The 14,473-nt window shown below is 40.9% G+C and overlaps 3 protein-coding genes across 3 annotated transcripts; 2 read left to right on the forward strand and 1 right to left on the reverse strand.

Moving 5' to 3' along the window:
• The first annotated feature begins 27 nt into the window (after positions 1-27).
• LOC113676888 (uncharacterized) lies at positions 28-6,002 on the forward strand. Its single transcript, XM_027193626.2, has 4 exons — positions 28-511; positions 1,034-1,466; positions 1,758-4,399; positions 4,977-6,002. Exons 1-4 carry the CDS (start codon positions 133-135, stop codon positions 5,210-5,212), a joined length of 3,690 nt encoding a protein of 1,229 aa, XP_027049427.2. The 5' UTR covers positions 28-132; the 3' UTR covers positions 5,213-6,002.
• Positions 6,003-6,450: 448 nt separating this feature from the next.
• Positions 6,451-12,028, forward strand: LOC113676884 (uncharacterized). Its single transcript, XM_089187021.1, has 4 exons — positions 6,451-6,948; positions 7,463-7,880; positions 8,074-10,730; positions 11,163-12,028. The coding sequence occupies exons 1-4, from the start codon at positions 6,570-6,572 to the stop codon at positions 11,396-11,398; spliced, it is 3,690 nt and encodes a 1,229-aa protein (XP_089043147.1). The 5' UTR covers positions 6,451-6,569; the 3' UTR covers positions 11,399-12,028.
• Positions 11,621-14,335, reverse strand: LOC113676885 (bone morphogenetic protein 2-like). The gene is made up of 3 exons (XM_027193622.2): positions 14,071-14,335; positions 13,011-13,312; positions 11,621-12,713 (listed from the first exon to the last, which is right to left on the reverse strand). Exons 1-3 carry the CDS (start codon positions 14,291-14,293, stop codon positions 12,126-12,128), a joined length of 1,113 nt encoding a protein of 370 aa, XP_027049423.2. The 5' UTR covers positions 14,294-14,335; the 3' UTR covers positions 11,621-12,125.
• Between the last annotated feature and the right edge of the window lie 138 nt (positions 14,336-14,473).

Below are 14,473 nucleotides of genomic sequence, written 5' to 3' on the forward strand. Positions count from 1 at the left end.
TGTAACTGTGCATCCCACAATTCCTAGTGAATTTCCCTTTCGCCGATTGTGGGCATTATTTGCTGATTGTTCTGACAGAATTTTGCCAATCTTTTTGGCTGTGATCACAGTTAAGAGTCAATCGGCTCTATAATGGAATATCTAGCGCCAGAACACCAAGATATTGCCAAAGAAGGACTTGATGAATTACGACTAAAGTTACCGTCAGCAGAAAAAGATGTCCTCGAGAAAGTAAAAGCGGAAGCAACGCCATTTCCTCGTCTGTTTAAAATAGCACAGGATTTCACGAGTAAAAATCTGCCGACCGCATCAATTATATGGGAATACTTGCTAGAGAAAGCCACGAGCAAGCGTCAAAAATTTGCTGTTATGAACAAACTCTTTCATGTTCAGATCGCAACAGGTCCTTGGACAGTCGCTGTAGAGACAGCAAAGAAATTATATCAAGACACCGCTCTAGAGTTCTCATCTGATGGTTTGAAGGGACTCACAGGAAATAAAAACCGTCTCGGTGCGTTTAATACAATTCATTCAAATAATACTTAGTATCATTAATAGTAGAATGTCCGATCACTTCGTATCGAATGTTTAATTTTTCCACTTTATAGTTTTGATTGTCGCGCTAACTTCCTTGCGTGACTGCTCAAGGTATAGTCACGCTTTCCACATTTTGGTTATCGAAGGGGGCATTGATAAACAAGCATCAACAAATTTAAGTAGTATTTAAGAAGTTCCAAAAATGGATCCCCTGTCAAAGTTCCTTAATGTATCCCAAATAACTGGAGGCGAAATAACCCTTTTTTTTTCGATTAGAATCATATCTGAGTTTGGAGTGACGGAGTTGAACTTAGATCGAAAAGGTAGGAAAGACTAAAGTCGGCAGAATGAAGATTTACCGAAGGTAACAATATGCCTGTCAAAATATCCGCAAAAAGAATGACTCTCGAAATACTACTGATGTATATTGTGGCTTTTGTCTTGTTATTTCTGCCGTTCTTTGTATTTTAAATAATTATTGTTATATCTTCATTAGAACCCCTTATAGCAGCACCACTCTTATTTGAAGCTGCTCTGAATCTCGGAACAATACATCGCCTTCTTAAAGAACTGAACGAAGCTGAGGAATTTTATCGGAAGGCGTGGAACATTGCTACATCTGTGAAAGATATTGACAGAGAATCCTTAGCTGAAATACATCTAGCAATTTGTTTGCTCGATCGCGGAGAACTAAGACAGGCCATAGACACCTATTTCAAGCCACTGATGGTTTCCAAAGCAACATTGACACCTCGCACAAGAGCTCTTTACCTTCAATATTATGGTAATGCCTGTAGATCTGCGGCAGACTGGGGCAGAGCTAAAGAGTATCTCCGAGAAGCCCTGGACCTTGCCAAGAAAATTAAAGACGTTGGTCTTGTGTCTAGTTGCTGTGGGGACCTGGGTAACGTTTTCAGATCGGAAGGAAGGTAACGAGTTTTCGATGTAATTCAGAAATTCTCTCCTGTTGGTTTTACTGCGGCTTCTGCGGCGGCAACAGATAAGTTAGAGTTTCAGCTTAACAATTTGTTAGATACAAGGGTGTAGCCAGGGGTGCACGGTGACCCCCACATTCAACTTCTTCAAGAAAAAAACATAGTTGATGATCAACCTTGTTAGATGTTAGAGGGTAAGTACAGTATGCTTAGAAGATCTTTGTGTCTCCTCTAACCGCCCTATTCCTAACATAAAAATCATCATCAAGCACTCATTCGTTCCAGGTTTAAAGATGCAGAGCAGCTCTTCTCACTTCACCACAAGTTCGCATTGAGCAGAGGAGACATCCATGGCCTGGCTATTGCTTGTGGCAATATCGGATTCTTGAAGTTTTACAACCCCGAAGAGTTTGATGATTCCGTGGTGTACCAGTTCGTTGAATACTCCCTTGCTGAGCAAGTGGGCGATTTTGCACGAATGGGAATTGCATTTAACAAAATTGGCAAACTATATACTGCACTGGGTTTCAATGAAGAAGCCGAAGAGATGTTCAAAATCGCCATCGATGGTGCACGCAGGGCGGACAATATTGCTGGCGAAGGGATGGCGTGGGGAAATTTAGGCACGGTCTACAGAGCTTTAGAAAGGTTTAAAGATGCGATTGATTGCCATGTAAAGTATCGAGATAATACTGAAAGGCGAATGGATATCGGTGGGGTAGCCATTATGCAGCATCAGTTAGCCATGGACTACATCCTTTCTGGAAAGCTACCGGAAGCAGAGGGGTCGGTTCTCGATGCGTTTCAAACACTGGAGAGAATCCGCTCACAAGTCGGTGGAGAAGACAAATCGAAACTGTCTAACTTTGAGAAGAACCAAGCCGAGGCATATAATCTGTTACAAGTTGTACTCGTCGCGCAGGGGAAGTTTAAAGAGGCTCTTGTTTTAGCTGATGCAAGCAGAGGACGAGCATTGGCGGAAATCGTTCGGAAACGATTGTCAGGCTGTAGCGATATCTCTAGTGGAGAAGAAACGGTAACTCTTAATGAAGAGTTTATCGCCGAATCCTTCAACAATCTTGTGGAAATCAGCCGTAAGCGTTCCACAACACTTGTGTTTTACTCGGTGGTGAAAGAGTTTGACCAATCGGGGGCATATTTCACGTGGGTGTACACCTGGGTGTTATGTCCTTCCGGGAGCCTTAATTTCAACAAAACACGTCTGCAGCACGATTTGGAGACGAAAGTTGAGGTCAATGACGAGTTTATAGTGTCCCTGAGACGATCTATGGGCCAGCAATCTCAAATGGGAACAGTGGGCGAGATTCTGAGATCATGTGGAGAGCAAAACAAGGTTTCCAGGAAGGCTAAGATACCTGTTGCTACACTTAAAGGCGAGGACGTCTTGAGTTCTCTGGAAGGATTTGAACACGAGTTTATAACCGGTTGGCAGAGTATTGGTATTTCGCTCAAAACTAAGGATCAAGGAACACAAGAACACATGATGGTACAGAAAGAGTCCTCAATATCTAATGAGGAAAGAACCTTTGACGAGTCAACGTGCAACCAAGAGGGCTGGTTAGTGAAAAAAACAGTTGCAGAGATATCAACCGCCTCCAAAACCGAGCTTTGCAGTGTAGAAAGTTCAGAATCGTACGAAGTGTCGAGTAAAGAGGAAGTCCATTCAAGTGGATCCATGAAGCAAAGCAGTGTCATAAAGCATAGTGTAACTTTCGATGAACCTGACAATATTTCTGGTAAGTCTTCCCTCATAGTTGAATGCCCAGAGGAAGACCTCCAAGACAACGTGAAGACGCAAAGCAAATTGGAGAAAGATAAATCATCTTTTGAAGCAAGTGAGGAAAGCCTTCATCATCCGATAAGTGATTCCGTGTTTGCACACTCGTGCACACATTTGGAGTCCGATACAGCTAAAGCTGAGGTATTGATTGCCTCAAAAGCGGGTGACAATCCTATTAAAGAAGAAGCAGATAAACCTTGTCTAATGACAACAAGTCAAAACGGTCCTGGCGTTCCCGCACCAGGCCTTGAACATGATATCACCATCAAACCTTCACCTGAGGAATCTAATTCTTCTCTGCAAAGTGACAACAACATTGAAAAAGAATATGGAGATCAGTCCCCTGCAAAAGTAGATGGTGACGTTTCTGTGGGCACATTGTCAGGTCCCTTAAATGAAGTTATAACTAAGCCCTTAGGCGCACATTCAAAGGTACACAAAAAGGAACCTAAGAGTGACCCAGAACTGGATCCTTGGATACCAATGCTGAGCCAACTTCACAAGATTCTTATTGAGCCCATTATGGATTTCCTGCCCAAAAAGGATGAATCTCAAAGGGTGACTTTCATACCCCAAGATTTTTTGCTCAAAGTTCCCTTCGCTGCTTTGCAAAGTGACGTTAGTGGTCACTATTTCATTGAGGACTTCATAATTTCAACCAGTCCAGCGATCCACTTTCTCGATTTAGCCTGCGCTTCTTGTGGAACCGCTGAAAAGAACACAGCGCCTCCGGAGCTAAGTCTCCTTGCAGTTGGAAACCCCATCATGCCTTTCGAAGAACTTCCACAGCTCCCCTCTGCAGAGCGTGAAGTGCACATGATTACAGAGACTATCAACTCGCCAATGTCTGAAATTCTTATAGGATCTCAGGCTAAAAAGGCGGTAGTGATGAAGGCCATGCCAAAATACAAGATCCTACATTTTGCAACGCACGCTATTATCGATAACGAAGACTCTCATGGGGATTTTAGCATGAGAGGACTTATTGTTCTCGCAAAGTCTGGGCTCGAATGTAATGGTATTCTCACGGCTGAAGAAGTGAGGGGCTTGGAACTGAATGCTGAACTTGTTGTGCTGAGCTGTTGTGAAACCGGACTGGGTAAAGTGACAGGCGATGGAATACTGGGTGAGTTGGTGACTTTTTTATAGATTTTTTTACGCCTATGTTTATATTTGCGATATTCCTATCTTGTTCTTAGCCTTTCCAAATTTCGAAGACACAAACAAATCCATCTGATAGGAATATCTGTAGGAAGTCATTTTCACAACTTTTAGGGTAGGTCTCGATGGCCCAAAGAGTCTAGACGGGTAGGAGTTGGGAACAAGTTTAAGCTGAGACTGGACGCAAGCAGGGGCTGATGGAAGTGATAAGTGTAAAGCTTTTAATTTATGTCGTTAATTCACTCGTTATGGGTTTTGGGATTCTCCCCATTCTTTCCAGCGTTTTAGTTTGCTGAAAACAAAAAAAAAAATGCTAAGGCGTCGCGCCCTTTTCACTCCAAACAACGGACAACGCACAATGGATTGTTCCATATGTGTATTTATACATCCTTACTGCCCAAAATATTCAGTGCGTCGGTGAATCGCATAAGTTCATGAAGAGAACCTTCATTTACTAGGAAGAGTAATTTGAATGTGAATATTTCATTAAATCTGTTGGACAATATCTTGTTCAACCTTAACAATTGCTTTCCTTCCGATAGGCTTGTCACGGGCGTTTCTGGCAGCCGGAGCAGCTTGCGTGATTGTCACACTGTGGAAGATTGATGACAATTCTGCTTCTGAATTGATGACGTCATTCTATCGTGAATACAAATCTTCCCGTGATGCTGCGGTATCGTTACAGAAGGCCATGAAAACTGTTCAAACTGAAGAGGACACTCGAAGTCCACAACATTGGGCTGCGTTTTCCATTGTCGGTGTTCCCGCTGTCAAATGACTCTTTTCCAACGAGCCAAATGCTTTGTTCAGTTAATATTTCAAAATAGTGCAAACTTTAAATGAGCATCGATAGTCATTCAAGATACTTCATTCTCCAAATTTTTTTATTCACTTTTAGCACAGGGTGTGTTAATGAGCCTAAGATTTATTATCAAAAGTTTTGGGAACAGCTATGAGCGATAGAAACCACAGCTACAGCTTTCTCATTTTGCAACAAAATTTTACATACTACCAGATAATAACAACAATATTCAGTTAATTCTAAAATTATACAATGTCAGTGGACTCACCAACCGGTTGTTGGTTTGTTTTTCAACTGAAGTTTTTCTGCTCACAGTCTAATACTGACTCTAAATCTAAACAAAGTTTGAAGTAATCCCACTAAAATCAACTACTATGTTATTGAATTTCGTATGTTAACATTTTTAAGCCACAAAAATTGTGGAGGCTGCTATTTACATTTGTTTAAGTAGGAAATGCAAAACGAAGCACAGTTGGCAAAAGGTACCAACAAATGTAATGTAACATACACCAGATGAAAGTTTGGTTGACTCGTCTATCTCTAAGCTGTTTGAAACAAACAAGTTTTCTTTGTATTATTGAATAGCAGGGAATGTGGTAAACAATAAACACAAAACCCTTTTTATACTTATTTCAACTTATTGACCGGCCAGCCAAATAAAGGAGTGCAAAATTGACAGTGAAGTTTTAACTTCTTTTCCTTCACCTCCGTTTTATATTTTTGAGGTTGTTTTGTCATAAAGAATTGATTAAACACGAGTAACACAAGGCTGAGGCCTCTTAATTGTCATGTTACATTAGTTTCCACGAGTACTCAACTCGATCAACCAACTTCTTGATCTAATTTTAGGGAGAGTTTCGACTCTGTAGTGCTCCTATATATTATCACGGTACTGTCATATACATAAAAATACACCCTTCTGTTCAATTTACATACATCTATATTTAAATAAATGCAACAAACTGCAACAAATTTGGATACCAAAGGGTTGATTATATCCCAGTCAAATCTAGTCATATTAGGGATAATAAGACTTCAATACCTGAAAGTGCAAAATATTGCTCGTTCCAGTATTTATTGTCATAAACACGTAAGCGAACTACTTCTCGACAAGATACTGTGGATTTGTTCCTTTGACGGTTTTAGCATCAGCCACGTTTAAAATTTAGCTATTTCCAGACTCCTCTCATTTAAACTGTTCCTCCCACAATTCCCAGGGAGTTTCCCTTCAATTAAACAGAGCAACGAACTTGATAGTTTTCGCTGACTGTTCTGAAAGGATCTTTACAGCCTTTTTGGCTTTGATCGCCGTTAAAACTCAATCGGCTCTGTTATGGAATACCTAGCGCCAGAACACCAAGATCTTGTCAAAGTTGGACTCGACAATTTACGACAAAAGTTGCCGTCAGCTGATGAAGATGTCTTTGAGAAAGTGAAAGCGGAAGAAACGCCATTTCTTTGTTTATTTGAAATGGCGCGGGATTTCACGAGTAGAGATCTGCCAACAGCATTAATATTATGGGAATATATACTAAAGAGAGCCATGAGCAAGCAACAGAAATTTGCTGCAATGAACGAAATATTTAAAGTTCAAATCGCAACAGGTCCTTGGAGAGTGGCTGTTGAGACAGCAAAGAAATTGTATCAAGACGCTGCTCAGGAGTACGCATCTGATAACTTGGTTCGTCTAAAAGCGAAGGAGAGCGATTTAGGTAAGTTAGACTCATTTTTTTGGAATGAAACATTGTTTTGGAAGCAGTAGAAAGCACGATGACTTGTCGAAAATTTTTTGCACTTCCGCGCTCTGTAGTTTTGATCGTCACGCTAGTTTACTTTCGTGACTGCTGAGCTTGAAAGGTCACGCTTTCCACATTTTAGCTATCAAGGAAGCTTTGATGAACAAGCTTCACAGAATTCAGTTGGAGTTAAAAAAAAAAAGATCTAAAAGTAGATCACTGGTCAAAGTTTCTCACTCAGTGCATCCCAATGACTCTTCTTTTCAATCAGAGCCATAACTCAGTTCAGGTTGAGTGAGTCGAGAAGGTAGATAATTTTAAACACGGCTGAGTGAAAGTCCACAGAAGATAACAATATTCCAGTCATTGTATTCACAAAAGAAATGACTCGAAATATTGATGATATTAATTGTAGGATTTGTGATAATTTGTCTGGTTATTTCTGCCATTCTTTGGTTTTTAATTGATGTCATGTTTTTTCATATTACAGCACCATTCCTATTTGAAGCTGTTCTCAATCTTGGAACAATACATCGCCTTCTTAGAGAACTAAACGAGGCCGAGGAGTTTTATCGGAAGGCGTGGAACATTGCTTCATCTATGAAAGATTTTGATAGAGAATCTTTAGCTAAAATACATCTTGCAATCTGTTTGCTCGATCGCGGTGAACTAAAACAGGCCATAGACACCTATTTCAAGCCACTGATGGTTTTCAAAGCCACTTTGAAACCTCACACAAGAGCTCTTTTCCTGCAGCATTGCGGCAATGCCTGTAGATCTGCGGCAGACTGGGGCAAAGCTAAAGAGTATCTCCGAGAAGCCCTGGAGCTTGCCGAGAAAGTGAGAGACGTTGGTCTTGTGTCCAGTTGCTGCGGGGACCTGGGTAACGTTTTCAGATCGGAAGGAAGGTATTAAGGGTTGTATGTAATTCAGAAATTTCATCCTGTTACTTTTGTGAGGTATTAGAAAGAAGACACATGCTTTTAAAAATCTTTGGAGCTAAAGGATTCAATTTATCTTTTAATTCTGTGTTGTCTAACAGCCCTATTTCCATCGACATAAACTAGTTATCGCTTACTCTCAGGCACTCATTCGTTCCAGGTATAAAGATGCAGAGCAACTCTTCTCATTTCACTACAAGTTCGCATTGAGCAGAGGAGACATCCATGGCCTGGCTATTGCTTGCAACAATATTGGATATTTGAAGTTTTACAACCCCAAAGAGTTTGATGATTCTGTGGTGTATCAGTACATTGCATACTCCCTTGCTGGGGAAGTAGGTGATTTTGCAAGGATGGGAATGGCATTTAACAAAATTGGCAAACTTTATACTGCACTAGGTTACAATGAAGAAGCCGAAGAGATGTTCAAGTTCGCCATCGATCGTGCGCATAAGGCAGACAATGTTGCTCGCGAAGGAATGGCGTGGGGAAATTTAGGCACGGTTTACAGAGCTTTAGAAAAGTTTAAAGATGCGATTGATTGCCATGTTAAGTATAGAGATAATGCTGAAAGGCGAATGGATATCGGTGGGGTAGCCATTATGCAGCATCAGTTAGCTATGGATTACCTCCTTTTGGGAAAGCTACCGGAAGCAGAGAGGTCGGTTCTCGATGCGTTTCAAACACTGGAAAGAATCCGCTCACAGGTCGGTGGAGAAGACAAATCGAAACTGTCTAACTTTGAGAAGAACCAAGCCGAGGCATATAATCTGTTACAAGTTGTACTCGTCGCGCAGGGGAAGTTTAAAGAGGCTCTTGTTTTAGCTGATGCAAGCAGAGGACGAGCATTGGCGGAAATTGTTCGGAAGCGATTATCAGGCTGTAGTGATATCTCTAGTGGAGAAGAAACGGTAACTCTTAATGAAGAGTTTATCGCCGAATCCTTCAACAATCTTGTGGAAATCAGCCGTAAGCGTTCCACAACACTTGTGTTTTACTCGGTGGTGAAAGAGTTTGACCAATCAGGGGCATATTTCACATGGGTGTACACCTGGGTGTTATGTCCTTCCGGGAGCCTTAATTTCAACAAGACTCGTCTGCAGCACGATTTGGAGACGAAAGTTGAGATCAACGACGAATTTATAGCGTCTCTTAGACGATCTATGGGCCAGGAATCTCAAATGGGAAAAGTAAGCAAGATTCTGAGATCATGTGGAGAGCAAAAAAAGGTTTCCAGGGAGGCTAAGGTACATGTTGCGGCAATTAAAGTCGAGGACATCTTGAGTTCGCTAGGAGGTTTTGAACACGATTATATTACCGGTTGGAAGGGTTTTGGTATTCCGCTCAAAACTAAGGATCTCAGAAAACAAGAACTGTTATCTAAAGAAGCTTCAATACCTAAACACGAAACCTTTGACGAGTCAACAGGCAGCCAAGAGAGCTGGAACGAGACAGTTGCAGAGAAGCCAACCGCCTCTAAAACCGAGCTTTGTAGTTCAGAAAGTCAAGAAGCTTACGTAGTTTCGAGTAAGGAGGAGCTTGCCTATTCAACTGAAGCCCATTCAACTGAATCTGTAAAGCCAAGTAATGTGATGACTTTTGATAAAGTTGATGTTATTTCTGGCGAGTCACCCCTCATAGTTGAATGCCTAGTAGAAGATCCTCAAGATGACTCAAGTATGGAACGCGAGAATCCCGCTAAAGTCGAGGAAAATGAATTATTTCCTTTGGCAACAAGCGAAGAAAGCCTTCAACATTCACTAAGTGGTTCAGAGCCCTCGCACTCGTGCACACATTTAGAGTCTGGCCAAGCTAAATCTGAAATATTGGCAGCTTCAAAACCAAGTGACAATCCCTTTGAAGAAGAAGCAGATAAGCCCTCTCTGATAGTAACAAGTCATGACGGCTATGGGGCTACCGCAGAAGGTCTTGAACATGGTATCGCCTCTAAACCTTCATGTGAGGAATCTAATTTTTCTTTGCAAAGTGACAACAACATTGAAGGGAAATATGGAGATCAGTTCCATGAGTTCCCTAAGAAAGATGATGATCACGTTTCTGTGGGCAATTCATCAGGTCCTTTTTACGAAGTTGAAACTGAGCCCTTAGGCGCACATTCAAAGGTACACAAAAATGAACCTCAGAGTGACCCAGAATTGGATCCTTGGACGCCGATGCTGAGCCAGCTCCACAAGATTCTTATTGAGCCCATTATGGATTTTCTGCCCAAAAATGATGAATCTCAAAGGGTGACCTTCATACCTCAAGATTTTTTGCTCAAAGTTCCCTTCGCTGCTTTACAAAATGAGGCAAGGGGTCACTATTTCATGGAGGACTTCATAATCTCTACCAGTCCAGCGATCCACTTCCTCGATTTAGCTTGCACCTCTCGTGAAACTTCTTTAAAGACCACAACGCCTCTGGAGCTTAGTCTCCTTGCAGTTGGAAACCCCATCATGCCTTTCGAAGAACTTCCACAGCTCCCCTCTGCAGAGTACGAAGTACGCATGATCAAAGAGATTCTTAAATCGCCGATGTCTGAAATTCTTATAGGATCTCAGGCCCAAAAGGCGGTGGTGATAAAGGCCATGCCAAAGTACAGGGTCCTACATTTTGCGACGCACGCTATTATAGATGATTCAGACTCCCACGGGGATTTTAGCATGAGAGGACTCATTGTACTTACAAAGTCTGGGCTCGAATGTGATGGTATTCTCACGGCTGAGGAAGTGAGGGGCTTGGAACTGAATGCTGAACTTGTTGTGCTAAGCTGTTGCGAATCCGGACTGGGTAAAGTGACAGGCGATGGAATGCTGGGTGAGTTGATAACGTTTTTGTAAGATTTTACTCCTATGCTTAAGTTTGTGGTAGTATTCTCCTCAGCCTTCCAGAATTTTGAAGACGCAATCAAGGCTACCTTCTACCATAAGTGGCCTCAGCGTTTTAAGAATAGAGGGGGTAAGTTTCAAAAGAAATAGTGGTGCCGCGTCTGTAGGAGGGTATAACAAGGTAATTTAATATTATCAACTAAGTTGATAATATAAGAATTTAAAATCTGAAGTTTTGGGCGTCAGGGCGATTGGACGAATTGTTGATCGTGTGTGAGTTTATATGCGGAAAATGGAACTACGCTGTTGTTTCTCGTCACCATATTTCCATCAGTGGTGTGGCTCCATTTTCTGCATAGCTACTGAGCGATGCCGTGTACTCAATGGAGATACACTGTAATTATTACTCACTTTCTTATAGGCTTGTCACGGGCGTTTCTAGCAGCTGGTGCAGCTTGCGTGATTGTCACGTTATGGAAGATTGATGACAAACCTGCTTCTGAGTTGATGACGTTATTCTATCGCGAATACAAAGCTTCCCGTGATGCTGCGGTATCGTTGCAGAAGTCCATGAAGACTCTTCAAACTAAAGAGGACACTCGAAGTCCTCAACATTGGGCCGCGTTTTCAATTGTAGGTGCTACCGGTCTCAAATAACTCCTTTCCCAGGGGCTAACTGCGTTGTATAGTTAAACAATTTCAAAATAGTACAAACTCTAATTGAGCATCAAAGTTATTTGGGATTACCTTTGCTTCTTGTAATGTACCCATCTTTCTTTTTTTAGTCAGAGTAAGCGAAGGATGCACTGTCAATGAGCCTAAGATCTCTCATCAAGAATTGTGGGAACAATTATATGCAACAGAAACCACAGCTACTGCTTTTCCATTTTGTATCAAAATTTTATACTGCTAGATGAAAACAAAAATATAAGGTTATAAACTCTAAAATTAAACAATGTCAGTGGACTCTTCAGCAGTATTGGTTTTTTTATAAACTCAAGTTCTTGAGCTCACTTTCTAATGCTTATTGTTATTCTACACAAAGTGTGAGCTAAAATTAACTACCATGCGCTTGAAACTTGCAGATAAACTACATATTTTCAAGCCTAAAATGAACTACTTTAAGCAAAAGTACCAGCAAATGAACAGTGGCCTATCAAACCCTAAGGTTGCAAAAAAGTGAATAAGTTCATTATATATAATTAAACAGGAAAGAATGTTTGGGTAAACACAAAACCCTTGTTAACTTATTAGCAGGCCAGACAAGTAAAGGAATATCTCCCTTTCCTTTCTGTTTTAGACTTCCTTAACTAACTTATTTCTCAAAAGTTTATTTAAAATGAGTGCCACCAGGTTGAAGTCAGCTAAGGGTCCTTTCACCAATTTAACGGCATCCACACTCAGAGGCTGAAAAATTCAACCACTGTTTCTGCACTGGCTGGCCTGTTTCAGGGTCACTCTGGATTACAGTTTGAGCACTTAACTTAGATGGTACACACATAGGTCTTCTGGGTGTGATTGTTGTGGGGTTTTGCCTTTTCCAAATCAATGCCCATGTTATGGCATGCATAGTGGGAGTTAAGTGATTTTGAATAGGGAAGTAACAATAGCCATCGCAGTAGTTTATATATGCAGTCTTTGGTATAACTATATTTTGGTATATGTCTTGCATTCTTACTGAGAATGAAACCTTGTAGCAAGTGAGACTTGGGTTCCTAGGAGATCTCCTGGTGTTTTTCCCAGAAAGTTGTGTATAACTGCCATTTCTATAACCCTTTTGAGCAGTGGTACTATTGAGCACAGGTGAAAGTGCAAGCCAATTGATTGTCAACAGCTTCCAGATGTCATTATTGTTTTGTCCCTGTTTAGATTGTGTGTACAGTACAAGGAAGGGTCCATGCAAGTGGCCATGCTCGAGGTATCTCAACACACTTAAAGAAGCTTTAGAGTCATCGTGTGGTTCTATTTTTACCTATAAGAAAGTAAAATGAACAAAGGAATAGATTATGGTGTCAAAGAACATTTGTCTAAACAGGGGAGAGAAAAAAAGGAAAACTCAAAGATTTTCAGGTGTGAAGAAAGGCCATGTGATGGAAGAGGATCAACATTTCTGTTAATACTGTTTTACGAAACTGTTTGGTAGAAGAAAAAATCAAATGAAAAAATAAAACGACATTTAAGACTTTAGCAAATCTGTATGGCGCAAATATGGTAAACGAACGTCATTGGTGTACAACAGAAAATCGAGATATGAAGTTCAAAGTCCTACCAATAGTGTGTAAGTCCTAGCCAAAATTGAACTCCACATTCTAACAGCTTGTGTCACGTTAAGACCAAATTCAACATTTGCCCTCTTTGGAAAAGTGCGGGAATCGGAAAGCCTTGTATTATTTGGCGCCGATATGTTCGATGCGGATTTTTCATGGTACACGCTGACATTATATCGTCGTCTCAAATTTCTAGTGGACAGTTTGGAGGTCAAAACAAGCTCAGCTTCCACTACGAAATCGTCCTTGAAACTGTTCCCCATGTGAAATTTCATCTTGACAATAGACCCTTGCCACGTGGTTCCTAAGAAATGTTAGCACAACAAAATTATCACGGAATAAAACATCAAAGAGGGTGTAAACGGATAACGAGCACGTCTTCTTTTAAGTGAACTTCGAAAAAAATTATAAAAGCAGTAAACCAGAATTCACCATAAGATCAAGGTAGTTGAGCAAGTCATGCGCACCTGTCAATTTAAAACCTCTACTTTCATCTTTCAAAGGAGATTTTCAATTACACTCGTTCGTGATCGCAGCCGGCCGAGGGCGGGGTGGTTTCAAACGATCTGCTCCTTCTAATCATTAAAATCTTCAGCAATGCACTATTATGCAAAATAAATTCTACACATGCTAACCTTACTCAGTATAAAATGGATAAGGAAAACTAACAGTTACTTTTAATTAATCAGCGCTGGTTACGTCTCTTTTGTAAGTCAATGCACACTCTGAGTGCATCGAACGTGACGTGGATTACGCTTTCACACGCAGTGCAGCATTCTCGTGGAATTTATCCGCGATGGAAGGTTCCTCTCAACGTTACTCAGTATCTCTAAATGACAACAAATGACAGCTGAAGTACTTTTCAAAAAAGTTTATTAGAAATTTATGAGAAAAATTCCTCACCTCAAGAAAGGTTGAGCTTCCTCGACGGTTACGTATATTCACTGTTCAGCTAGAGTATTGAAATTTTAATAAATCTAGTCGAATTAGTGATCCTTTGAGAAAGCTTAATGTTCCCACTAAGAAAGGTATGTGTTCATACTGTGTTCAGACGGTACTCACCGCTTTTCTCCGGCTGGAAACCTCGAATGGAGTCAGCAAGAATCTTCTGGTTTCGGCGCAGCAAGATTGTAAAGCTACCATTTTCATTTCCTCGCGCACGCGTGTTGTATATCTTAAGCATGTAAGAATGTAGGATCTTTGGCTTTGTCTCTCGCTTATGCGAAATGGCAAAGTGAAAAGTTGCAAATATGACGCATAGGAACAACACACGAGGATCCTTCATCTTCGTTAAAGGCGGGGGAAGAATGTCAGGGCGTTTACTCTTCAATCATAAGATACACACTCGCAGAGTAAACAAAAAGTCACGCAGCAGTGAGTTTTTATCTGATTTATATAATTAAATTTTTTTTAAGAAGGGGTCGGTCACGTAAAGAGGAGTAGAGGAAGAACGGCATCACGGGAA

This window comes from Pocillopora damicornis, chromosome 11 (genome assembly GCF_964200805.1).
Source record: "Pocillopora damicornis chromosome 11, jaPocDami1.2, whole genome shotgun sequence".
NCBI lineage: Eukaryota > Metazoa > Cnidaria > Anthozoa > Scleractinia > Pocilloporidae > Pocillopora > Pocillopora damicornis.